General features: G+C 37.3%; 2 protein-coding genes across 5 annotated transcripts; one reads left to right on the top strand and one right to left on the bottom strand.

The window, feature by feature from the left end:
* Positions 1–179: 179 nt before the first annotated feature.
* Positions 180–14,236, bottom strand: LOC131360538 (zinc finger protein 239-like). The gene is made up of 5 exons (XM_058401109.1): positions 14,075–14,236; positions 2,439–2,503; positions 2,000–2,129; positions 1,325–1,581; positions 180–867 (listed from the first exon to the last, which is right to left on the bottom strand). Exons 2-5 carry the CDS (start codon positions 2,481–2,483, stop codon positions 211–213), a joined length of 1,089 nt encoding a protein of 362 aa, XP_058257092.1. The 5' UTR covers positions 2,484–2,503; positions 14,075–14,236; the 3' UTR covers positions 180–210.
* A 2,157-nt stretch (positions 14,237–16,393) lies between these two features.
* LOC131360535 (zinc finger protein 239-like) lies at positions 16,394–23,774 on the top strand. Of its 4 annotated transcripts, XM_058401104.1 has the most exons (7): positions 16,394–18,405; positions 18,772–18,826; positions 19,277–19,325; positions 20,341–20,405; positions 20,715–20,844; positions 21,263–21,519; positions 21,966–23,774. In XM_058401104.1, the coding sequence occupies exons 4-7, from the start codon at positions 20,361–20,363 to the stop codon at positions 22,626–22,628; spliced, it is 1,095 nt and encodes a 364-aa protein (XP_058257087.1). In that variant the 5' UTR covers positions 16,394–18,405; positions 18,772–18,826; positions 19,277–19,325; positions 20,341–20,360; the 3' UTR covers positions 22,629–23,774. The 4 variants fall into 4 exon arrangements, with proteins under 4 accessions (XP_058257087.1, XP_058257088.1, XP_058257086.1 ...); XM_058401103.1 differs by lacking the exon at positions 19,277–19,325 and having other exon boundaries at positions 16,399–18,405; XM_058401105.1 differs by lacking the exons at positions 18,772–18,826; positions 19,277–19,325 and having other exon boundaries at positions 16,396–18,405.
* Positions 23,775–26,668: the final 2,894 nt, after the last annotated feature.

The following is a 26,668-nucleotide window of genomic DNA, read 5'->3' as shown; positions in this document are numbered from 1 at the left end:
ACTGCTGACAACCAAGTGGTCCCATTAACCCTTTACATAGGCCTATGTATGAAATGCTTGTCTTTTCCTGATGGTAAAGCCAGCTTGAAACTAAAATCCTTCAGTGATACACTTTTTCATTTTTTCTGTAAAAAATCTACTCCACATCAAATTCATGAACATAATTTATTATGAACCAAAATGTCACAGTGGATCCAGAGGAAATTCATACTACAGAAGCTGATGTGCATTTGTCTTTCTCAGGCATCTTGTCCACGCTTCTCCCGTGTGAATGCGCTGGTGTGTTTTGACAGCACTTGACTGGGTAAAAGACTTCCCACACTGTGAACAGTAATATGGCTTTTGTCCTGTGTGAACATGCTGGTGTCTTTGTAAATTACCCACACTTGCAAAACTCTTCCCGCATTCTGAGCAGTGATAAGGCATCACTCCTGTGTGATACCGCTGATGTACTGTTAAAGAACCCAGCTGGGCAAAACTCTTCCCGCACTTTGAGCAGTGATGAGGCTTCTCTCCTGTGTGATACCGCTGATGTACTGTTAAAGAACCCAGCTGGGCAAAACTCTTCCCGCATTCTGAGCAGTGATGTGGCTTTTCTCCTGTGTGAATGACCTGATGTTGTTTGAGAGCACTTTGTTGCTTAAAACTCTTCCCACACTGTGAGCAGTGATATGGCTTCTCTCCTGTGTGAATAAGCTGGTGTCGTTTGAGAGCACTTTGTTGCTTAAAACTTGTCCCACACAGTGAGCAGTAATATGGCTTCTCTCCTGTGGGAATGCACTTGTGTCGTTTGAGAGTTCTTTGTTGCTTAAACCTCTTCCCACACCGGAGGCAGTGAAACAGCTGCTTTTGTACTTTGACTTGACTCTATTGGGTAAAACAACATGACACTTTAATATGTGATGCTTATACATTCATTTATATCTTATTATACCTAAACAAAACCAAGTAAATCAACACAGAAATGTAATATTTTACACTCCAGATGTCCAGTGATTTCACTATTGCTTTTTTAAGCTTTTTTTAGGGACACCATATCACTTAATATGTTGATATTTCAGCATTGTCTATTTTAGCCCAACATTTTCTTGAACATGCTAACAAACATGGCAGGCAAAATTAATAGGCAATAATTCCCTCTGTAAAAGACTTTAAAAAAAAACGTTCTTAGAATTGCTCATCATTTACAATTTTAAATAATTTTAAAATTTAAAAATAACACAACCTGGACCCCAATGATCACCATTTATGGTTATTATTTATTTTATCAATAAATTTACAATTATTAAAAATAAACAACAAACCAAAAATTAAACAAACTAACCACCCAAGAGAAGAGACTCGTCATAGTTTCCTCTGTGTCTGCTGAGCCTCCCAGGTAGGGCTCTAAGTGTGCATCAGCTGGAAGAGTCTCTCCCTCGTTACACATTCCCAGGTCTGCATCAGGAATACCAGGATCCGTAACGTCTAGCCCTGGTAAACAGGACTGTCTGGCTGAGCTATCAGGAATGATGCCACCTGGGGATGACCCCATCTTGCGTCTGTTGATGAAGAAGGATCTGCAAAAGTTCACAAGACTGCCTGAAACGAGAGGATAACATGGAGAAAATAACTAATAAATGCTAATAAATTTAATGTACAGCTATGAAAGAGCCTACTTTTAAAATGCTACTTTTGTATTCGCTTTGTTGTGGCTATTTTTATACTGACTGCTGCAGTTAATTAAAGGCGTGTTATACTTTTCGCCCATTACTAATATGGCTGCAAAGGCTAAAAAATGCAAATGCAGACTTGATAATAATTGATATTATAGTACAATGGTCAGGAGTCAGTGTGAGGAAGTTGGGTTATTAGACTCTAGATTACAGCACTGACTGATACTGATCTTTGTTTGGTGTAATATCCATTTTATTATTATACCAAGAATATCTGATTAACAACAAAAACACCTAAAACGTATCTCCTGCAAATTAAAACCACCACACCAATAATCTCTTACCTAGGGGGTTTTCTTTAGGTACTTCTTCTGTTAGATGTTTCTCCAGCATTGCTCCAATTTGTTGGTCCACAAAGATGGATGGCCCTTCACTTAAAGTGGTAGACGTGCTTGCCTGCACATTTCCCAAATGCTAATGACCAGAGAAAAAAAGTCAATTGATGCTCATTTAGTAAAAGATGTTTTAATCTATTTTTAAGTTCAGAAATTTTAATTTCTCAGTTTGTTATCAGTTGGAGGTTTGTTTTACTCATACGTAGATACTACAGGAAACTAGCAAGCTAGTTTTGTTGTTAAGGTCTAAGGAATCTAAAAATATAAAATATAAAAACATTTCTTGGCTATTCCTCTCCAATATATAAAATGTTAAATGTGGTGCACATACCATTCTAAACATTATGAAAAAGTATCTTTCTAAAAAGTTTTTTTAACCAAGGTTTACCTGTGAGCAGGCAGCTGGAGGAGTCTGTGAAGAGTCTGAGTTCATTGTAAGAGGTCTAAATTGTTCTGACAAAAGAAAAAGAAATTATTCATGCCCAACCAACTCCAAAATCTTCAGTAAATTTAACACTCACAGGCAAATCATTAAGTTACAAGGCAGTGTACTTAACACCACATAAACAAATAACCACAAAATGCACAACGCCATTATTCAAGAATCTCAAATAAATTAAAATACAAGCCACAAAGATTAAGTTCAGAAAGACACAAAAATGATAATAATTATTTACATATTTTTCGGGATCATCTGAAGCAAAAAAAAAAAAAATATGAAGCAACAGACACATGCTGTTTGTAGGCATTATGTAACCAGGGGCGTCACTAGGGCTGATCTTAATCTAAATTTTAATCTAGCCCTGAATGTTTTATTTCGAATTTTGCCACCGGAGTGTAGAGGAATTAAGTAAATGTTGATGGGTTTAGTTGAGCACTGTTGCCTTTTACTGTACGCAATTTGGCTGACATCTCCGCACGTGCGCTCGCCAAAATACCGCGAGAGTGTGCGCTCGAATATGCTCTAGAACCGCCCTCGCGATACTTTAATGTCATATACCTATCGGTCTGCACAGCGCCGTTTAAAGTCGAACACACCTATGCATGCTCACACACCACGTGACTAAAATACACACCTATACACACACACCACGTGACTAAAATACCTTACAGCCCTTGAGCGTGACAGCAATAAATAAAAACTTTCAGAAAACACAACAAACGTATTCAGATAATAGTCTAATTTCTAACATTTAATGTTAACACAGTTGATTAAAGTCGGCTAATAAATGTATGTTGTGTCAAAAGGTTGTGGGCCTCCACAGTCTTTGATTCTGAAAACCCCTGACATATAGGACCTTTTTGAATGTTATTCCATACATAAGATGTACAAAAGCCTTAAATTAAATAAGCCTAAACATAGATCTAAATAAAATATAAACTGTTAAAGCGCTAAGACATTACAGTCTAAACATCATGACTTTCTATTATTCAACTAATGCAGTATTTAAGTTAAAATACAGACATGACTTAGGGGAACAATGGACCAGAACAGACTCCATCATTCAGCTGTTCTGTCGATAAATATAATTAAATATTATATTTGGTGGGTGTGTGTGTGATGGGGGGGGTGTGCGTGACACCTTCAGTAGATGTGTGCGTGACACCTTCAGGAGATAAATATTATTAAAATATAAATACTATTATGGTAAAATAACCGTTTTGCTCAAGTCAAGTCTCTGAGATACTCTCTGACGATTCCACCCTCAAAGAAATAGGATAGAAAAGTCACCAAGAGCATGAAGTAGACAAGATACAAGCAGCAAGACAGATGAGAGAATGAGAGATGAGAGAACAATGAGAAGAGAAGAGAAGAGAAGAGAAGAGAAGAGAAGAGAAGAGAAGAGAAGAGAAGAGAAGAGAAGAGAAGAAAGGCTGTAAAAAAAAGCAAAAGAAACAAGAATAATACATACAGTAGTGCCAGCATAAATGAGGAATGAAATAAGAGGTGCAAGTATAATATAGATTAATGTAAAATAATAATAATAAAAAAGGATCTACAAGACACTGCTTCACACACAAGCTGTAACAGAGATAATGTTGCATACCTGTGTGAGAGAAAATGTACTCAATTTAATGAGCTCCTTTTTTAGTAGCAAGACTCTGAAATGATGGGAGGAGTCAGAAAAAAGATTGAATGAAATTTTTTAAAGTTGCATACTGTTTATTTGTGTTTATTATTAAACAATATTACATAAAAATGCTCTTTCAAAACATGTTATTCTTGCTTAGCCTTTCTTCCTGATTAGCCCCTGATCTTTCGGGCTCAGCCCCTGATGTTTTCAAATCCTAGAAACGCCCCTGTATGTAACTATACTACATAATGTAACATTTCATTAAAAGTGAATCCCAAGGGACTTCACATCTTATATACAATAGAGAAGACTGAAAATTTCATTAACCCTAACTTAGCCCTTAGGCTACAGAGGAAGTAGAGATCCATGTGGAATTCAGTTATGTTTAACATACCTTTTAATTTAAAATATAATATAGTAATCCACACCAAAATCTGAAAAGAAATATGTATATATTTCCAAAAAGCTTTTTTTTTAAAGGGTAGATATGCAAGTTAGCTGTGCAGAATCCTGAGTTCTCCCTACAGTAATAACTGGTAGTGTGAATTCCACTGTAGAATAAATGGTGAGAGGAGAGGGAGGAGATTGGTTTACTTTTCGGAAAGTCCCGCCCCCTTCATCCAATGCAGATGGTTGAAGTTTATCTCCTGAACGGTCCTCACAAAACCACAATCACTCACACACACACACACATCCCTTTTATAGCTCATTTATAACAGCACCCCCTAGTTATATCTGCTAAATCCCTCCAAAAATGCATGAGGTCAAACCCACTGCATCATGACTGATATCTGAATAACTGTATTATGCTCATAAAATGAATCTGTGCTGTTATCATAAAGGGCTCTGTGGAAGTGTATTCACATGGCTGCAAAAAGTTTAAGAACTCCTGAGCTAAACAATATTCCTAACAATATAAGCATTGACTCTATAAATAATTATTTTAATGTGTTGCAATAATAAGAAGAAAAACTTCTGGACGGCACTCGTCAGACATTTAATGGGAATCTGGCAGTATCAAAGCTTGAGATAAGAGAGAAAGCCTGCCCTAATCTATACAGCCATCAATTATAGTATTAGAGGGCATTCACAGGGATGTCTACACATCAGATCTGGTTGAAAATTAGGAATTAGCTTTTATATTAACAGGGCTTAATTTGGCTAATAACGCTTTACTGCACAGTAAATACTATAGCAATAGCAAACATGGCATCAAACACCAAAACATTCACAATAAAATACAAGAAGAATAAATATTTATGGTCTTAGGGGTTAACACATTTCCTTAACATATTGCTTTTTTATTATTATTTTATTATTTATCTCTCTCTCTCTCTCTCACACACACACACACACACACACACACACACTACCCCCACATACACATAACCATATGAATAATGTTGAATATGAATAATGTTTCTAATTATAAAACACAGACGTTAAGAGTGGCTTCCTGTGGGTGGAAGTTTATCTCCTGAAGGGGTCTCACACAGCCACACACCCCACAATCACACAATCTCTCACACACAGACACACACACACCCCACACCTGACCAGAACGTTCAGATTATGTCCAAAGACCAAGAGCTTTAGTAGCACCATGGCCTAGATCAAACCATCAAACTGAGGGTAAGTAATTTTCATTGTTTTCTGTTTTATTTTAGATGTGAGTGATATCGATGAAGAACAAGACAACGTCGACGACTTTCAAGGAGAAGAAAATAACGTTGATCAAGTGGCTAATGATCTAGAGGAGCTCGCCAAGGCATTGAATGGATTCTTCCTGCTAAGGGACAGAATATTGGAAAACGTTGAACATCTATATAATACACTTGAAAACACTTCAGGTACAGAATATCTACTAACTTTGTACAATAGTATCGAATGTTTGAATAGTTGTCTTACGGTGAATATAGAATTGTTAAGAAGATTTCACAATAGGCGCAGAAGCATTTGAATCTCACGTCAGCTTTAGAAGCTAAAAAATACGTATTGAAAATAATCCTCACTTCATGATTTCAGCTTTGATGAAGACCTGACTTTTTCAAGTAGTCTGTTACATCATGACTTGTTCACAACTCTGAACCCATATGCTATCAACTGACTGAATGAGAGTTTAGGACCGTCACATCAGCTTGTTAGTCATATCCCTAATATGGATTAATTAGGAGAAATTATGAGAAGAGTCATTTTTTCCTTGATCGCTAATGCAGACAGCTTTGCGGGGTTGTTGATGGTTTACGACCCCCTTCAAGAACAAAACTTCCATAAGAATTCAGAGGTGTGACTGTATGACACCTTCAGGAGATAAACATCAACCATCCTCATTGGATTAAAGGGGGGGGGGTTCCATCTGATTGTGACAAATCTGATTAGATGAAAAGGGGGGTAGGACCATGTGACGTACATGAATCTGATTGGATGAAAAGGGGAGGGACCTTGTGACGTGGACAATTCTGATTGGCTGTCCAGACCTGTCAAAACTAGTTTGATGGAATATACCAACCATATCTCATATCTCCCGCTCATATCGATTTAAACTTCGCAATATCTGAAGAATTCTTTCATTTCTAACCACACAGGACACTCAGGTGCTTGTTTAATTCCTTTTCATTTTGAGACTGGACTACTGCAACTCTGCAGATCTGCTTCTGAGCACCATTCAGCCTCTGCAACTGATCCAGATCTACACTCCCTCCACTGGCTTCCTGTAGCTGCACACATCAAATTAAAAATATTGAAGCTTCAAAACTATCATCAAGTCTTACACAGGCCCATATCACAGTAGCACAGTAGTATCTAAAGTACTGACCTGTAGAGTAGAGTATATAATACCAGATGTTCACAAGACCAGACAGGCTTCATAAAGGGGCGCCAATCCTTCATTAATATTCGGAAACTTAATGTTGTGCATTCTTCTGCGTCAGAGAGTAAACCTGAAGTGATTATTTCACTAGACTCACAGAAAGCATTTGACAGAGTCGAATGGAACTATTCATTTGCTGTATTAGATACATTTGGATTCGGCTCAAAATTAAAGAAATTAATAATAATAAATAAAAGACACAAAAAAACACAGGAGCTGCTGTAACAGGCTGCTGCTCTCTTAGAGGTCAGAGATTATGCATAATGGAGAATTATGCAATGGTGGTTACTAATACTGTCTACAATTGTAAAATTATATGGGAGCCTATTAGCTACAATTCTAAATTAGATAAATACTACTAATAAATAAACAAACTAATAAATGATCACTCAATGGAACTTATTCTCTTTGTGCCTCTTGGGATGCATGAGGTGCTTTAGTGTGTAAAGTGGAAAAGTAAAAAGTTCGCAATCTATACTTTCATCAGTTTACAGCAGTATTAATAGATTATATAATTGATTACTTGGTTAAACCTGTATCTTTGTTACCCTAATATTAGCTGTCAGCTCACACTACTTGCAAATGAACTCTTACATAGCGTCACAAACAGCATAGCCCAAGAAGTATTTGTGATTGCTTTTGATTGTAGATTAAAAAAACTTAAAAATTTTTTTAAAAAGTTACTAACACTACCTCGATCTATAGCTGCTTGTGATGAGCGCACTCCTGTTGATTAACATTTAAAACCTTGAGTTGTCCAGAAGACAAGAGAGAGAGGGATGGGTGGTATATTTAATTATTTCAATTTTGACAGGTCTGACAGCCAATCAGAATCATCCACCCGCCCCTTTGCAAACAATCAGAAAAACATATCCGTCACATTATCCCGCCTCCTTTTCAACCAATCAGAAAAACGTTTCTGTCACAATATCCCGCCCCCCTTTCAACCGATGAGGATGATTGATGGGGAGGTTACATAATCCTACCTCATCAGACCCTTAATCACAAACACACACACACACACACACACACAACACCCCTGTGCGTGACACACACACACACACACACGTGCACAAACCCTTTGTACGTGACACACCTACGTACATAAGCATGTGTTTTCTACTGATATGGTACATACACTGAATGTTCAGAATATGACATACCCCTTAGTCATCGTTGGGTCTCCCAAGTGGTTTCACAACTTAGAGGATCTGACAGAGAGTACAGAACGTCTACGCTCTCCAATCTAACTTTTAGAGGTGAAAAATGCTGGATATTCAGTCAGAATAGTCTACATTCTGGATAACAATAATTAGAAAACAAAACCAAACCAAAAAAGTAATAGCTAACATCTATTCAAGGACAATATGGTTTTTTTATTATGTAGGGTTCGGTTAAGTGTGTGACTAATTCAGACAGGAGAATTTATTTTAGCGCTGGAACCCAGTTAGTTGTTGAAACAAGTAAGCCTTTTATGTACATTATGAAAAGTTTTTTTTTTTTTTAAAACTGTAAAGCTAATCTTTGTAATGCAAATCTTAAAATACATAAAATCATATCGACTGTCTATATTTTATTCTACATGTGTAATGTAAAATTATTCAACTAGAAACAAGTAGAAATTCCACTAAAATAAAATATATATATTATGATAAAGTAAGGTAAACTGCTGAAGTGGAACAATAATTACTGCTAAAATTCAGTTCTTATTTCAAAAAGTTTTTGCTGCATGTTCTCATAATGTGTGAATGTTGGAGCTGGAAATAAGATCCTCTTTGGCACTGGCATAGTGCTGACAGTAAATACAAGTAAGTTACTGACATTAAATTGTTAGTAGTGAACAAATTTTAACTTTGCACAAAAGCTGCATCATAATATTTGCTTTGTATATCAAGAGCTTAGTGAGACTGAGACTGAAGCATCACATTATAAAGTTTCTAAGAAACTGGACTGAGTAGAAGTCCTAGAAATAGTACTGGTACCCAATATTGTAACGTTAATATCTGCATATTGTAATGTGCAAAAATGCCTGGTAAAAGATTTATACTATACAGTCATTGTTCAAAATAAGATATGATAATATCCGGAGTCCGGAGAGTGTACTTTGGTTCTGGAATCAAACTTATTGTTGAGACAAGTAAGTGGCTAACAAATTTTGAGAGAAACATATTCTTACATGCAGGTATGTGCAAGTGCTGACATTGAACAAATTATAAATATATATATTCAGTTTGAATTTTCCCTAAAGCATCACCACACAAAGATTATAGTTGGCAGAAAAACATTATATCAAACAATGTCTATCAATTTAGATAATCTTTCTAAACCTTCTGATGTTTTTGTGAAATTTGACTGTGTTTATGTTAGTTAGCTAGTACTGGCATGTAACACTGGCATATTGTCATGCTCAAAAATACATACAGTAAAATAATACAACTTTTACTTACAGTTCCATGAAGCAATCAGTATTACAAAATAAAATAAAAAAATAGATGAATATTGCTTTACAAGAGAGAATTTTTGCTTAGGAAAATAACAGTGTGTGACTGAAGGGGCCAGGAGAATCTACTTCAGCTCTGGAATCAAACTTATTGTTGAGACAAGTGGCTAACAAATATTAGGAAAAATATTTAGCATTTTTAAGATGTACATTGACCTCCAGTTTTAACAATAATGTTAAAAACTCTAAAACTAGTCTTTCAAATTGGGGTTCATATATTGTTGTTCACAATACCTACATAAAAATCTAGCTGCTAGATGTTACACATAAAATTACACAAAAATGTAAGAGTATATAATGTAAAGGTAAGGCAAAATGCTGAAGTGGATCAATAATAATAATTTTAAAAGATAAATTTATGTAAGACTGTTTTGCTCCTGGTCCATATAATGTGTGACTGCCGGATATAAGATATTTGGCAAAACACACTACTGACAGTTAAAACAAGTAAGTTACTGAAATTAAATATTGTATAGTTTACAGTTAGATCTTACTTAAAACTTATTACAAATGATTCAAAAAGAAAAAATATCAATTCCACTGAATCTGATGTCTCTCAAAATTCAATTAATTAATTCTTAAAATGCCTTTAAAATGATTTATTCTGCTAAAACACACAACAAGAATTTAGGAATTATTGGAAATATTTGAGATCACACTTCTTGCTCTGGGTTTGTACAGTGTGTGTGTGACTAGCTTTGATAATTGGAAAATATATTTTGGTTCTGGAACAAAATTGATTGTTAAAACAGGTGAGTGTCACAGGCACGCCGGACCCAACCCCTCGCCAGCGCACTCACTCTCCCGAGTACTGATCTAGTTTACCTCCACTCCCCTATTTAAGAGCACTCTCTCCACTGCTTCCCTGTCTGGTCTCGTTTAGACACCGACTTCATATCGCACTGACATTTGTTAGCATTATAGCTACCGCTATTCCCCTGTTTTGCCCGACTACTACCTTCTCCTCCTTTTTCTCCTCCACGATCGCTTCTCTTCCCAACTCCACTCACCTCCGTGCACGGCATCATCTCCCTCCAGCTCCGGCTCATAGTCTCCTCCAAAAAGCTGAGTATTCTCCACTCTCCCTCTTTCCACCCGCTTTCAGTTCTCAGTTCTCAATAAACATACCCCTTCTGGGGTTTAAATACTCCATTGCCTGTTCTTCTCTAGTGTTTTGTGACAGTAAGTAAACTCCAAAAAGTTCTTGTATGTGACAGGTCTATAAAAAAATACTTAAAATGTTTAATTATTATTATTATTATTATTATTATTATTATTATTATTATTATTATTATTATTATTTTGTGTTATGATATTAGATATGCTGGCCAACATTTATGACAAAATGATCTGAAATGTGCTAAAAATTTGTAAAATTCATTTGTAGAAGTTCTAGAAGAACGCTAGAAGATATTGTTTGGTAATGGTCATTGTTTATATACCATTACACAATTAAATTGAGAATTGTAATCTTTGGGGAAAAAATTGTGTAAGTTAATGGTAATCGTTTTAATGGAATTTATGTATAATGATGCAATGCTTAACAAGACATCACTAGAGTACCTAAATAACTTAGTTTGCACTGATTTTATAAAACTGGATACCATTTAAATGTGAGCTCAACTTTGAAAAACTGTTTATATCAAACTCTTTGAAGGGATCGTAAACCATCAACACCCACAATCTCACACACACACACACACACCCGACACCCCTGTACGTGACACACATACACCCCTTAACCCATATCTTGACACACACACACACACACACAAAGTTTATCTCCAGAAAGTGTTCGTAAACCTTTATTACCCCCGCAATCATATGGACAAGTATGTTTCTATTGATAAAACATAGAAGTTAGAAGTTTATCTCCTGAAGGTTATGTATTCCATAGTCACCCCACAATCACCCACACACATACAACCCCTTAACCCTTACCTCGACACACACAAGCATATGGACAAGTATGTTTCTATTGATAAAGCATAGAATTTATAAGTTTATCTCCTGCAGGTTCCATAGTCACCCCACAGACTCTCTTGGAATCAAATTAAGCACAGAATCAAGTAAGTCGTTCACATTTTTCTTTCACAAATTAGGAAGAGAGTGTAAAAATGAAGTTAATTTTTTAAATTTGTTTAAATTGCTACCCCAAATTTGTAACATTTTATTTGTGGTCACTAAAGGAGATTAACAAAATAAAAATTACCAATGGTACTGACAAATTAAATCTAGTATGATATAAACTGTATGATGCAATAAGAATATCTTTTGGTGAAAAATGCTGGATATTCAGTGAGAATAATCTACATTCTGGTTAACAATAATTAGAAAACAAAACAAAAAAATTAATAGCTAACATCTATTCAAGGTCAATCTTTTGAAAACACTGAAGTGTAGCATTACCATTGGCCTCGGGTTATCGTTAGAGAAATGGTGTTTGTGCATGATGTCCTGTTGTGGATAACCTGACATCCCATCCAAGGTGTATTCCAGTTTTCCATGATGCTGACCAGTTTAAAGCAGTTGAATGGATAAAAACATCAAACTAGTGTATGTAACTGTTAGTAGCCTGCATGTTTTTGTGTGGCTGTATAAGAGTGTGTGACTAACACACACAAGCTATTATTTGGGAAAGCAATAAAGCTCACAGCACTATCAGGTAATGTTTTAATTGTATTACTTATTTTAGATAAGTAACCTTGTCTATTATACAGAGAGACATAAATAGACAAATAATAGACATAAAAAGACAAAGTTCAATTGTGATTGCTTATTAGAATTCAGTCCATGCAGCAGAAGTATATTTTTGTTGGAGGCTTCACTAGTGTGTGAATAATGGGTGACAAATTATGTTTGGAAAAGGAACAAAGCTGATAGTAAATTCAGGTAGTATGGTTTAATTTATTTTAAATTGATTGTCATACTTTTCTTTACATACTAATGTATTTGTAAAATTATCAGACCTGACCTCGTTTATCATCTAGTTGTAAAACACTAAATACGTCAAAACACAACTGAACATTTGACACAACACCAAGTACTAAAATAATCTAACCTAACTCAAAATACTATAACCTCACACAAAATCCTACAACCTCTTGTAGTTGTAAAATAATTGACTAGGCTGATATCAGTTTGTGTCGTACTCCAACAAGATTGTTTTCGGTAAAGGAACCAAGGTTACTGTTTATTCAAGTAAGTTCAAGTTTAAAAATCCAATTCATGAAATTGAGTTGAACTGTAATGCTTGTGTCTCTTCACATTTCTATAAATTTTGAGATCATGGGCTGTATTTTCTGTTCACTGAAATGGATTTTAGACATAGAATTGACTTGCAATTGATCACACCTCAACAAATTGGTTGCATTTGTAGTCTATACACCAAAATCTTAAAAGAAATAAAAAATTAGCTCCTCCGAGAAGTGTGTGTGACTATCACTGAGTGTGACTAATTCAGGAGTGGAAGGATGGAAAATAGTATTTGGACAAGGAACTAAGCTTACTGTATATTCAGGTAATTTTTCCTGCATTAATATCATTTTAAAATTTAAACTGTTTCAGTAAGTTGTAAAAATTCATCACAGATGTTTTAAATGTATTTTAATTTGTTTAAATGCATGTCTTCAGGTTCAAAAATACAATCAAAACATCTGTGATGAATGGCAGTGAATTATCTTATTTATCTTATTTTTTGCACATTACAATATGCAGATATTAACGTTACAATATTGGGTACCAGTACTATTTCTAGGACTTCTACTCAGTCCAGTTTCTTAGAAACTTTATAATGTGATGCCTCAGTCTCAGTCTCACTAAGCTCTTGATATACAAAGCAAATATTATGACGCAGCTTTTGTGCAAAGTTAACATTTGTTAACTACTAACAATTTAATGTCAGTAACTTACTTGTATTTACTGTCAGCACTATGCCAGTGCCAAAGAGGATCTTATTTCCAGCTCCAACATTCACACATTATGAGAACATGCAGCAAAAACTTTTTGAAATAAGAACTGAATTTTAGCAGTAATTATTGTTCCACTTCAGCAGTTTACCTTACTTTATCATAATATATATATATTTTATTTTAGTGGAATTTCTACTTGTTTCTAGTTGAATAATTTACATTGCACATGTAGAATAAAATATAGACAGTCAATATGATTTTAAGATTTGTATTACAAAGATTAGCTTTACAGTTTTAAAAAAACTTTTCATAATGTGCATAAAAGGCTTACTTGTTTCAACAACTAACTGGATTAATTTATGTCAGTACCATTGGTAATTGTTATCTCCTTTAGTGACCACATAAATAAAATGTTATAAATTTGGGGTAGCTACCATACACATTTTCACACTTTTCCTAATTTGTGAAAGAAAAATGTGAAAGACTTACTTGATTCTCTGCTTAATTTGATTCCAAGAGAGTCTGTGGGGTGACTATGGAACCTTCAGGAGATAAACTTATAAATTCTATGCTTTATCAATAGAAACATACTTGTCCATATGAGTTTTTACAATCCTTGAATGGGTTGGTTACATTTTTAGAATATTCACATCTTATGTTATGACTTACCCGCAATTTGAGGAATTGGTTTAGGCCACAGATGTACTAAAGCGGTAGGCCTTTGGTCGGAGTCAGATCGTTCTGTTGTTCTTAAGCCTTGCGCCGATGTTTCAAGACACTTGTCATCTGAAATAATCACTATGCTGTTGTCTAAGACATCATAGGAAAAAGATTCTATTAGTATTCTGAGTTATACATTTCATCTTAAAACAATGTTCTGTGAGACATAATGAAATTACCTAATGCTGATTGATCTCGATTTCCTAGACACTACTGCCAGATATGTATAGTCTGACCTTGTTCTGTAATTAAATGTATCAAATTAAACTTTATATATCTGTTTCCATCTATAAGTAAATAGAGCAAGATATTCTTTCTAATTATATTATTCTAATATTAATATTATTAATGACATTCAATCTAATACACATAAATGAAATGATTCAAGTTAGTGAAAATGTGTTCTCACCTGCAGAAAGGTCCGTGATCTCTAAAAATTAGACTGGAGAGCGTAAAAGTTCTGTACCCTCTGTCAGATCCTCTAAGTTGTGAAACCACTTGGGAGACCCAACGATTTATAAAAGATTTTTTTTTAAATAATAATTTCAAATAATCAATAGACTAAAAACAAATTAAACTTTATTTATAAACATTTTTTAAAATAATCAATAGACTAAAAACAAATTAAACTTTATTTTTATAAAACATTTTTTAAAATAATAATTTCAAATAATCAATAGACTAAAACAAATTAAACTTTATTTTTTATAAACATTGGGTTTGTGCACGTGTGTGTGTGTGTGTGGGTGATTGTGGGGTGACTATGGAATACGTAACCTTCAGGAGATAAACTTATAACGTCTATGTTTTATCAGTAGAAACATACTTGTCCATGTGTTTATGTACGTAGGTGTGTCACGTACTGACGGTTTGTGCACATGTGTGTATGTGTGTGTGTGTGATTAAGGTTCTGATGACTAAGGGAATATGTAACCCCACCCCATCAATCATTCTAATCGGTTGAAAGGGGGGCGGGATATTGTGACGGATACGTTTTTCTGATTGGTTGAAAAGGAGGCGGGATAATGTGACGGGTACGTTTTTCTGATTGGTTGAAAAGGGGCGGGACATTGTGACGTGGATGATTCTGATTGGCTGTCAGATCTGTTAAAATCGGTTTGATGAAATATACTACCCATTTCTCTCTCTTCTGACCTCTAAGAGAGCAGCAGCCTGTTACAGCAGCTCCTGTGTTTTTTTGTGTCTTTTATTTATTATTATTATTTTCTTTGATTGTTTTTGTTTTAGAAGCCACTCATCATGGTTCATATACAATTTTTCCTGTTTTGATGGTCTTTTTGCTGTTCTCAGCACTTTTTTTTTCTCTAGACAAGGAAAATACTATGATGCTATCTTATTTGTGACTACAGCTGTCTTTGGTTGATGATGCAGGTGAATCCAGGAAATGAATTTGAGCCGAATCCAAATGTATCTAATACAACAAATGAATAGTTCCTTTCGAATCTCTATCAAATGCTTTCTGTGAGTCTAGTGAAATAATCACTTCAGGTTTACTCTCTGACGCAGAAGAATGCACAACATTAAGTTTCCGAATATTAATGAAGGATTGGCGCCCCTTTATGAAGCCTGTCTGGTCTTGTGAACATCTGGTATTATATACTCTACTCTACAGGTCAGTACTTTAGATACTACTGTGCTACTGTGATATGGGCCTGTGTAAGACTTGATGATAGTTTTGAAGCTTCAATATTTTTAATTTGATGTGTGCAGCTACAGGAAGCCAGTGGAGGGAGAGTAGCAATGGGGTGGTGTTGGTGAACTTGAAACCAATCACACAGCTGTATGGATCTGGATCAGTTGCAGAGGCTGAATGGTGCTCAGAAGCAGATCTGCAGAGTTGCAGTAGTCCAGTATCAAAATGAAAAGGAATTAAACAAGCACCTGAGTGTCCTGTGTGGTTAGAAATGAAAGAATTCTTCAGATATTGCGAAGTGGAAATCGATATGAGCGGGAGATATGAGATATGGTTGGTATATTCCATCAAACTAGTTTTGACAGGTCTGGACAGCCAATCAGAATTGTCCACGTCACAAGGTCCCTGCCCTTTTCATGCCATCAGATTCATGTACGTCACATGGTCCAGCCCCCTTTTCATCCAATCAGATTTGTCTATGTCACAAGGTCCTACCCCCCTTTTCATCTAATCAGATTTGTCTACATCACAATCAGATGGAACCCCCCCCCTTTAATCCAATGAGGATGGTTGATGAAGGTGTCTCGCACACATCTACTGAAGGTGTCACGCACCCCCCCCCCCAATCACACACACACACACAGAAACACACACACAGACACATACACATATACTTAACCATTTCTATATGGTTAATGTTTCTATTGATAAAACATAGAAGTTGTAAGTTTATCTCCTGAAGGTCTCACACAGTCACACCTCTGAATTCTTATGGAAGTTTTGTTCTTGAAGGGGGTCGTAAACCATCAACAACCCCGCAAAGCTGTCTGCATTAGTGATCAAGGAAAAAATGACTCTTCTCATAATTTCTCCTAATTAATCCATATTAGGGATATGACTAACAAGCTAATGTGATGGTCCTAAACTCTCATTCAGTCAGTTGATAGCATATGGGTTCAGAGTTGTGAACAAGTCATGATGTAACAGACTACTTGAAAAAGTCAGGTCTTCATCAAAGCTGAAATCATGAAGTGAGGATTATTTTCAATACATATTTTTTAGCTTCTAAAGCTGACGTGAGATTCAAATGCTTCTGCGCCTATTGTGAAATCTTCTTAACAATTCTATATTCACCGTAAGACAACTATTCAAACATTCGATAGTATTGTACAAAGTTAGTAGATATTCTGTACCTGAAGTGTTTTCAAGTGTATTATATAGATGTTCAACGTTTTCCAATATTCTGTCCCTTAGCAGGAAGAATCCATTCAATGCCTTGGCGAGCTCCTCTAGATCATTATCCACTTGATCAATGTTATTTTCTTCTCCTTGAAAGTCGTCGACGTTGTCTTGTTCTTCATCGATATCACTCACATCTAAAATAAAACAGAAAACAATGAAAATTACTTACCCTCAGTTTGATGGTTTGATCTAGGCCATGGTGCTACTAAAGCTATTGGTCTTTGGACATAATCTGAACGTTCTGGTCAGGTGTGGGGTGTGTGTGTGTCTGTGTGTGAGAGATTGTGTGATTGTGGGGTGTGTGGCTGTGTGAGACCCCTTCAGGAGATAAACTTCCACCCACAGGAAGCCACTCTTAACGTCTGTGTTTTATAATTAGAAACATTATTCATATGGTTATGTGTATGTGGGGGTAGTGTGTGTGTGAGTGTGTGTGTGTGAGAGAGAGAGATAAATAATAAAATAATAATAAAAAAAGCAATACGTTAAGGAAATGTGTTAACCCCTAAGCCCATAAATATTTATTCTTCTTGTATTTTATTGTGAATGTTTTGGTGTTTGATGCCATGTTTGCTATTGCTATAGTATTTACTGTGCAGTAAAGCGTTATTAGCCAAATTAAGCCCTGTTAATATAAAAGCTAATTCCTAATTTTCAACCAGATCTGATGTGTAGACATCCCTGTGAATGCCCTCTAATACTATAATTGATGGCTGTATAGATTAGGGCAGGCTTTCTCTCTTATCTCAAGCTTTGATACTGCCAGATTCCCATTAAATGTCTGACGAGTGCCGTCCACTCATGTTTTGCTTCTTGTTATTGCAACACATTAAAATAATTATTTATAGAGTCAGTGCTTATATTATTAGGAATATTGTTTAGCTCAGGAGTTCTTAAACGTTTTGCAGCCATGTGAATACACTTCCACAGAGCCCTTTATGATAACAGCACAGATTCATTTTATGAGCATAATACAGTTATTCAGATATCAGTCATGATGCAGTGGGTTTGACCTCATGCATTTTTGGAGGGATTTAGCAGATATAACTAGGGGGTGCTGTTATAAATGAGCTATAAAAGGGATGTGTGTGTGTGTGTGTGTGTGACTGTGGTTTTGTGAGGACCGTTCAGGAGATAAACTTCAACCATCTGCATTGGATGAAGGGGGCGGGACTTTCCGAAAAGTAAACCAATCTCCTCCCTCTCCTCTCACCATTTATTCTACAGTGGAATTCACACTACCAGTTATTACTGCAGGGAGAACTCAGGATTCTGCACAGCTAACTTGCATATCTACCCTTTAAAAAAAAAGCTTTTTGGAAATATATACATATTTCTTTTCAGATTTTGGTGTGGATTACTATATTATATTTTAAATTAAAAGGTAAGTTAAACATAACTGAATTCCACATGGATCTCTACTTCCTCTGTAGCCTAAGGGCTAAGTTAGGGTTAATGAAATTTTCAGTCTTCTCTATTGTATATAAGATGTGAAGTCCCTTGGGATTCACTTTTAATGAAATGTTACATTATGTAGTATAGTTACATACAGGGGCGTTTCTAGGATTTGAAAACATCAGGGGCTGAGCCCGAAAGATCAGGGGCTAATCAGGAAGAAAGGCTAAGCAAGAATAACATGTTTTGAAAGAGCATTTTTATGTAGTATTGTTTAATAATAAACACAAATAAACAGTATGCAACTTAAAAAAATTTCATTCAATCTTTTTTCTGACTCCTCCCATCATTTCAGAGTCTTGCTACTAAAAAAGGAGCTCATTAAATTGAGTACATTTTCTCTCACACAGGTATGCAACATTATCTCTGTTACAGCTTGTGTGTGAAGCAGTGTCTTGTAGATCCTTTTTTATTATTATTATTTTACATTAATCTATATTATACTTGCACCTCTTATTTCATTCCTCATTTATGCTGGCACTACTGTATGTATTATTCTTGTTTCTTTTGCTTTTTTTTTACAGCCTTTCTTCTCTTCTCTTCTCTTCTCTTCTCTTCTCTTCTCTTCTCTTCTCTTCTCTTCTCATTGTTCTCTCATCTCTCATTCTCTCATCTCTCATTCTCTCATCTGTCTTGCTGCTTGTATCTTGTCTACTTCATGCTCTTGGTGACTTTTCTATCCTATTTCTTTGAGGGTGGAATCGTCAGAGAGTATCTCAGAGACTTGACTTGAGCAAAATGGTTATTTTACCATAATAGTATTTATATTTTAATAATATTTATCCTTTTTCAATCGACAGAACAGCCGAATGATGGAGTCTGTTCTGGTCCATTGTTCCCCTAAGTCATGTCTGTATTTTAACTTAAATACTGCATTAGTTGAATAATAGAAAGTCATGATGTTTAGACTGTAATGTCTTAGCACTTTAACAGTTTATATTTTATTTAGATCTATGTTTAGGCTTATTTAATTTAAGGCTTTTGTACATCTTATGTATGGAATAATATTCAGAAAGGTCCTATATGTCAGGGGTTTTCAGAATCAAAGACTGTGGAGGCCCACAACCTTTTGACACAACATACATTTATTAGCCGACTTTAATCAACTGTGTTAACATTAAATGTTAGAAATTAGACTATTATCTGAATACGTTTGTTGTGTTTTCTGAAAGTTTTTATTTATTGCTGTCACGCTCAAGGGCTGTAAGGTATTTTAGTCACGTGGTGTGTGTGTATAGGTGTGTATTTTAGTCACGTGGTGTGTGAGCATGCATAGGTGTGTTCGACTTTAAACGGCGCTGTGCAGACCGATAGGTGTATGACATTAAAGTATCGCGAGGGCGGTTCTAGAGCATATTCGAGCGCACACTCTCGCGGTATTTTGGCTCGCACACGTGCGGAGAAGATGTCAGCCAAATTGCGTACAGTAAAAGGCAACAGTGCTCAACTAAACCCATCAACATTTACTTAATTCCTCTACACTCCGGTGGCAAAATTCGAAATAAAACATTCAGGGCTAGATTAAAATTTAGATTAAGATCAGCCCTAGTGACGCCCCTGGTTACATAATGCCTACAAACACCATGTGTCTGTTGCTTCATAGTTTTTTTTTTTTTGCTTCAGATGATCCCGAAAAATATGTAAATAATTATTATCATTTTTGTGTCTTTCTGAACTTAATCTTTGTGGCTTGTATTTTAATTTATTTGAGATTCTTGAATAATGGCGTTGTGCATTTTGTGGTTATTTGTTTATGTGGTGTTAAGTACACTGCCTTGTAACTTAATGATTTGCCTGTGAGTGTTAAATTTACTGAAGATTTTGGAGTTGGTTGGGCATGAATAATTTCTTTTTCTTTTGTCAGAACAATTTAGACCTCTTACAATGAACTCAGACTCTTCACAGACTCCTCCAGCTGCCTGCTCACAGGTAAACCTTGGTTAAAAAAACTTTTTAGAAAGATACTTTTTCATAATGTTTAGAATGGTATGTGCACCACATTTAACATTTTATATATTGGAGAGGAATAGCCAAGAAATGTTTTTATATTTTATATTTTTAGATTCCTTAGACCTTAACAACAAAACTAGCTTGCTAGTTTCCTATAGTATCTACGTATGAGTAAAACAAACCTCCAACTGATAACAAACTGAGAAATTAAAATTTCTGAACTTAAAAATAGATTAAAACATCTTTTACTAAATGAGCATCAATTGACTTTTTTTCTCTGGTCATTAGCATTTGGGAAATGTGCAGGCAAGCACGTCTACCACTTTAAGTGAAGGGCCATCCATCTTTGTGGACCAACAAATTGGAGCAATGCTGGAGAAACATCTAACAGAAGAAGTACCTAAAGAAAACCCCCTAGGTAAGAGATTATTGGTGTGGTGGTTTTAATTTGCAGGAGATACGTTTTAGGTGTTTTTGTTGTTAATCAGATATTCTTGGTATAATAATAAAATGGATATTACACCAAACAAAGATCAGTATCAGTCAGTGCTGTAATCTAGAGTCTAATAACTCAACTTCCTCACACTGACTCCTGACCATTGTACTATAATATCAATTATTATCAAGTCTGCATTTACATTTTTTAGCCTTTGCAGCCATATTAGTAATGGGCGAAAAGTATAACACGCCTTTAATTAACTGCAGCAGTCAGTATAAAAATAGCCACAACAAAGCAAATACAAAAGTTGCATTTTAAAAGTAGGCTCTTTCATAGCTGTACATTAAATTTATTAGCATTTATTAGTTATTTTCTCCATGTTATCCTCTCGTTTTAGGCAGTCTTGTGAACTTTTGCAGATCCTTCTTCATCAACAGACGCAAGATGGGGTCATCCCCAGGTGGCATCATTCCTGATAGCTCAGCCAGACAGTCCTGTTTACCAGGGCTAGACGTTACGGATCCTGGTATTCCTGATGCAGACCTGGGAATGTGTAACGAGGGAGAGACTCTTCCAGCTGATGCACACTTAGAGCCCTACCTGGGAGGCTCAGCAGACACAGAGGAAACTATGACGAGTCTCTTCTCTTGGGTGGTTAGTTTGTTTAATTTTTGGTTTGTTGTTTATTTTTAATAATTGTAAATTTATTGATAAAATAAATAACCATAAATGGTGATCATTGGGGTCCAGGTTGTGTTATTTTTAAATTTTTAAATTATTTAAAATTGTAAATAATGAGAAATTCTAAGAATGGTTTTTTATGATAAGTCTTTTACAGAGGGAATTATTGCCTATTAATTTTGCCTGCCATGTTTGTTAGCATGTTCAAGAAAATGTTAGACAATGCTGAAATATCAACATATTAAGTGATATGGTGTCCCCAAAAAAGCTTTAAAAAAGCAATAGTGAAATCACTGGACATCTGGAGTGCAAAATATTACATTTCTGTGTTGATTTACTTTGTTTTGTTTAGGTATAATAAGGTATAAATGAATGTATAAGCATCACATATTAAAGTGTCATGTTGTTTTACCCAATAGAGTCAAGTCAAAGTACAAAAGCAGCTGTTTCACTGCCTCCGGTGTGGGAAGAGGTTTAAGCAACAAAGAACTCTCAAACAACACAAGTGCATTCCCACAGGAGAGAAGCCATATTACTGCTCACTGTGTGGGACAAGTTTTAAGCAACAAAGTGCTCTCAAACGACACCAGCTTATTCACACAGGAGAGAAGCCATATCACTGCTCACAGTGTGGGACAAGTTTTAAGCAACAAAGTGCTCTCAAACGACACCAGCTTATTCACACAGGAGAGAAGCCACATCACTGCTCACAGTGCGGGAAGAGTTTTGCCCAGCTGGGTTATTTAAAAGTACATCAGCGATTTCACACAGGAGAGAAGCCTCATCACTGCTCAAAGTGCGGGAAGAGTTTTGCCCAGCTGAGTTCTTTAACAGTACATCAGCGATATCACACAGGAGTGATGCCTTATCACTGCTCAGAATGCGGGAAGAGTTTTGCAAGTGTGGGTAATTTACAAAGACACCAGCATGTTCACACAGGACAAAAGCCATATTACTGTTCACAGTGTGGGAAGTCTTTTACCCAGTCAAGTGCTCTCAAAACACACCAGCGCATTCACACGGGAGAAGCATGGACAAGATGCCTGAGAAAGACAAATGCACAAAGTCATCAGCTTCTGTAGTATGAATTTCCTCTGGATCCACTGTGACATTTTAGTTCGTAATAAATTGTTATGTTCATAAATTTGATGTGGAGTAGATTTTTTACAGAAAAAATGAAAAAGTGTATCACTGAAGGATTTAAGTTTCAAGCTGGCTTTACCATCAGGAAAAGACAAGCATTTCATACATAGGCCTATGTAAAGGGTTAATGGGGCCACTTGGTTGTCAGCAGTAAAAATCACAAATTTTACCTCTTCCCAACAGGGAAAAGCACAATCAAGAATGCATGAGTGAACAGTAAATGAGTGAGAAAAAATTAAAATTTGATGCTGCAAAAAAACTAACGATGCATCAAAGTCAATGTCCAGTCCATAATCACTTTTTATATTGAAAATAAGTCATTTTGTGTGTCTTTTTCCCAAATCAGTGACATCACTCATTAAATTGGCATTGAAAGAGTAAAAATCCTGAACTGATGTTGATTAACAGATTTAAGCAAAAAAAAAGGTGAAAACTTTTTTTTTTATCTGATATATTTTTACTGCAGATTAATTTAGTGGATGTTTTCATCCCGACCAGAACATAAAGGGATGAAATGGATTTGCCCACAGTGTATTATTGACGTGTTGAAATTTTTTAATAATATTTTCAAAATATGTCAAATTTGGTTTGGTTTTCACTAAAAATCATTCCATTTGGTGAAATACAGTAAAAGTTATGGCAAAATTAAGAGTAAAAAATTATCCCTGGTGAATGAAAACATTCCTAACAGTACATAAGGGTTAAGCAGCTGGACATTGGTTCCTTTTAAAATTTGGTACAAAGAATGCAAAACTCTGATACTGGCAAGACAAGCACATGGCTGTTAAGATGATTGGCATATGATAGACTTCGAACCTGCACAGGTGGATGTACGGTTTAAACAATGGACATGGAACGGCATTACATCATCATTTAAGATGCCTTCAATACCCCTTTTTTTTATCTTAGCATTTGTCCAGCACAATGGCAGGGTCCGTTGTTTTTAGTGGATCATTTGATCTGTATGATTTGGCATAGGTTTTACACTGGATGCCTTTCCTGTCGCAACCCTCCCATTTCTATAGATATTTACAGCTCAGGAATCATTTTAATAAAAACATTAAAAATTAGGGAATTAAATTGTCTTTTTTCAACATTTCTGCTGATGCATATAAAGGTGGTATTCACAAGAAACAGGTATCAGGTATTGTATAGGATATGTTTGATATGGAGAAAATATGGTGTCAAATCCACGCCATAAGTATCGTATTCGTAAAAAAAATAAAACTCGTGAATCACAAGGATGCTAGTGTTTGTTATTCCAAAAATTATGCGTAGAGTTTTATGCAGATTACGGGGCGGGATAAAAGTCCCCATTGGTCCACTGCTTCTCAACCTACTTCCCTTCTCTAGCCAATCAGTAAAGTGACGTCACTGATGCGCGACTCTACCGATTAGTGTTTGAACCTGACTTAAGTAAGTGAGAAGATGGGCAATTACGTACTTTCTGTGTAAGTGTAATTACTGTGTGTGTGTGTGTGTGGTGGGGGGGGGTTGTTATTTAAAGAGTAAACCCTTTCATGAAAATAACTGTATAGGAAGGATGTAAAAACTGTATGTGTGTAACGTCCCGTCAGACGTAGGGGTATTAGAATCCATACGCGGATGAGGTAAAGGGCCAAAGGCTAAGATCTTGGTCGAGGTCACGGAAAAGATAGAGTCGAAAACCAGAAAGCAATGAAGAGAAAGTCAAAACCAAAACGCTAGTCCAAGAAACGGAGTCAGAAGAAAAACGAGCAAGGTCATACACGAGGAAACGAGACTATAGATAAATCAAGGCTTGGCAGGTAACACAAAGGAAACAATGCTTCGCAATGAAACTAGGATAGCGTGCGGTTTATATAGGTCATAGAACCGGAAGTGAACAGAAACAGTTAATATTCGGGCGACGGCTCCCTCTGGCGTTCAGGCCTCGTGACAGAACCCCCCTGTCTAAGAACACCTCCAGGTGTTCGGTGTCGAGGGCGTCCCCTCGGGCGAGGGGCGGGTCTGTGGGGAAAGTTCTGGTGGAATTCGTCTATGAGAGCGGGGTCCAGGATATCGTTTGCATTGACCCAGCATCGCTCCTCCGGGCCATATCCCTCCCAGTCCACCAGGTATTGGAGGCGGCGGCCCTGACGACGCGAGTTAAGAATGGTGTGGACCCGATAGGCGAGGGAACCGTCAATGTCCAGGGGAGGGGGTGGCTCATGGGCAGAGGGGTCCGCAGTCTGTGGCTCGTGATAGGGCTTGAGCAGGGATACATGAAAAGTGGGTGCGAGGCGGTAGGAGGCGGGCAGCTCGAGGCGAAACGAGACGGGATTAACCTGGCGGATGATCTTGAAGGGGCCGATGAACCTGGGGCTGAGCTTACGACATGGCAGCTTGAGTTTCAGGTTGCACGTGGATAACCAAACCTTTTGACCCACTTGGTAGGTAGGGTGGGGTTGGCGTCGGCGGTTGGCTTGCATCGCCTGTCTACGTATAGCCCGATGAAGGCGAACATGGGCTCGTTCCCAGATCTCCTGGCTTCGCCTGGACCATTCGTCCACCGCGGGGACATCAGAGGGCTCCCCGGACCATGGGAACAGGGGTGGTTGATAGCCAAAAACACATTGGAAGGGTGTCAGCCCCGTAGAGGAATGGGTGAGGGAGTTCTGAGCGTATTCGGCCCATGGGAGGAATTCACTCCATCGATGCTGTTCCTTGCTGCAGTAAGCCCTCAAGAACCTTCCTAGTTCTTGGTTCAGACGTTCGGCCTGCCCGTTAGATTGGGGGTGGTATCCTGAGCACAGACTGACCTTGATTCTTAGTTGCTTGCAGAACTCCTGCCAGACCCTGGAGGTAAACTGTGGCCCCCGATCCGATACAATGTCCTCGGGGAGCCCAAAATTCTGGAAGACGTTGTGGAAAATGGCCACGGCGGTCTCCATGGAAGTAGGTAATCCCTTCATGGGAACTAATTTGCATGCCTTGGAAAATCGGTCAATGATAACCATGATGGTTGTGAAGCCCTGTGAGTCGGGGAGGTCAGTGAGAAAATCAATAGAAATGTGAGACCAGGGACGGCGTGGGACGGGTAGGGGCTCCAACAGGCCTTCAGGCAGATGGCGATCGGTTTGGGACTGGGCACAGATGGAGCATGAGCGTACAAACCTTTCCACATCCTGGTGAAGAGAAGGCCACCAAAAGGTGCGACGCAGCAATTGGGCCGTACGATGGATGCCGGGGTGGCCGGAGCTGGGGCATTCGTGCGTCCACCTGATCAGTCTTAGACGGTACATGGTGGGAACATAACGTTTGGAGGGGGGACAATTTGGGGGGGGAGCCTCGGAGGTGTAAGCCCTTTCGATTTCTCCTATGAAATCCCAACGAATGGGGGCTACTAAAACGGATGGTGGGAGTATACTACTGGGGTGTGAGGGTGATTCGCTGACCTCGTGGATTCTGGAGAGAGCGTCAGCTTTCCCGTTCTTTGTGCCGGGACGATAGGTGACCGTGAACTTGAACCGTGAGAACAATAAGGCCCACCTGGCTTGGCGTGGGTTGAGGCGCTTAGCTTCACGGAGGTACACCAGGTTACGGTGATCTGTGAGTATGAGGAACGGGTGAGCTGCCCCCTCCAACCAATGTCTCCATTCCTCGAGGGCAACCTTCATAGCTAGAAGTTCCTTATTGCCCACGTCGTAATTCAATTCCGCCGGTGTTAGTTTCCGAGAGTAGAAGGCACAGGGATGTAGTTTGCCGGACTCTGGTTGGTGTTGAGAAAGTACTGCTCCCACCCCGCTGTTCGAGGCGTCCACTTCTACTGTAAAAGGTAAGTCGGGTCGTGGATGTCGGAGTATAGGGGCGGAGGAGAAGCTGTGCTTAAGCTTATCGAAGGCAGTTCGGGCTTGATCAGTCCATTTTAGTTTCTGTGGTTTCCCCTTTAATAACGAGGTCAGGGGACTGGCTATGGTGCTATAGTTCCGGATGAAATGGCGATAAAAGTTAGCAAACC

Source organism: Hemibagrus wyckioides, linkage group LG10 (genome assembly GCF_019097595.1).
Source record: "Hemibagrus wyckioides isolate EC202008001 linkage group LG10, SWU_Hwy_1.0, whole genome shotgun sequence".
In the NCBI taxonomy this organism is placed as follows: Eukaryota; Metazoa; Chordata; class Actinopteri; order Siluriformes; family Bagridae; genus Hemibagrus; species Hemibagrus wyckioides.
Note: the sequence above shows the minus strand (reverse complement) of the source record. Positions and strands in the feature narration are given on the sequence as shown.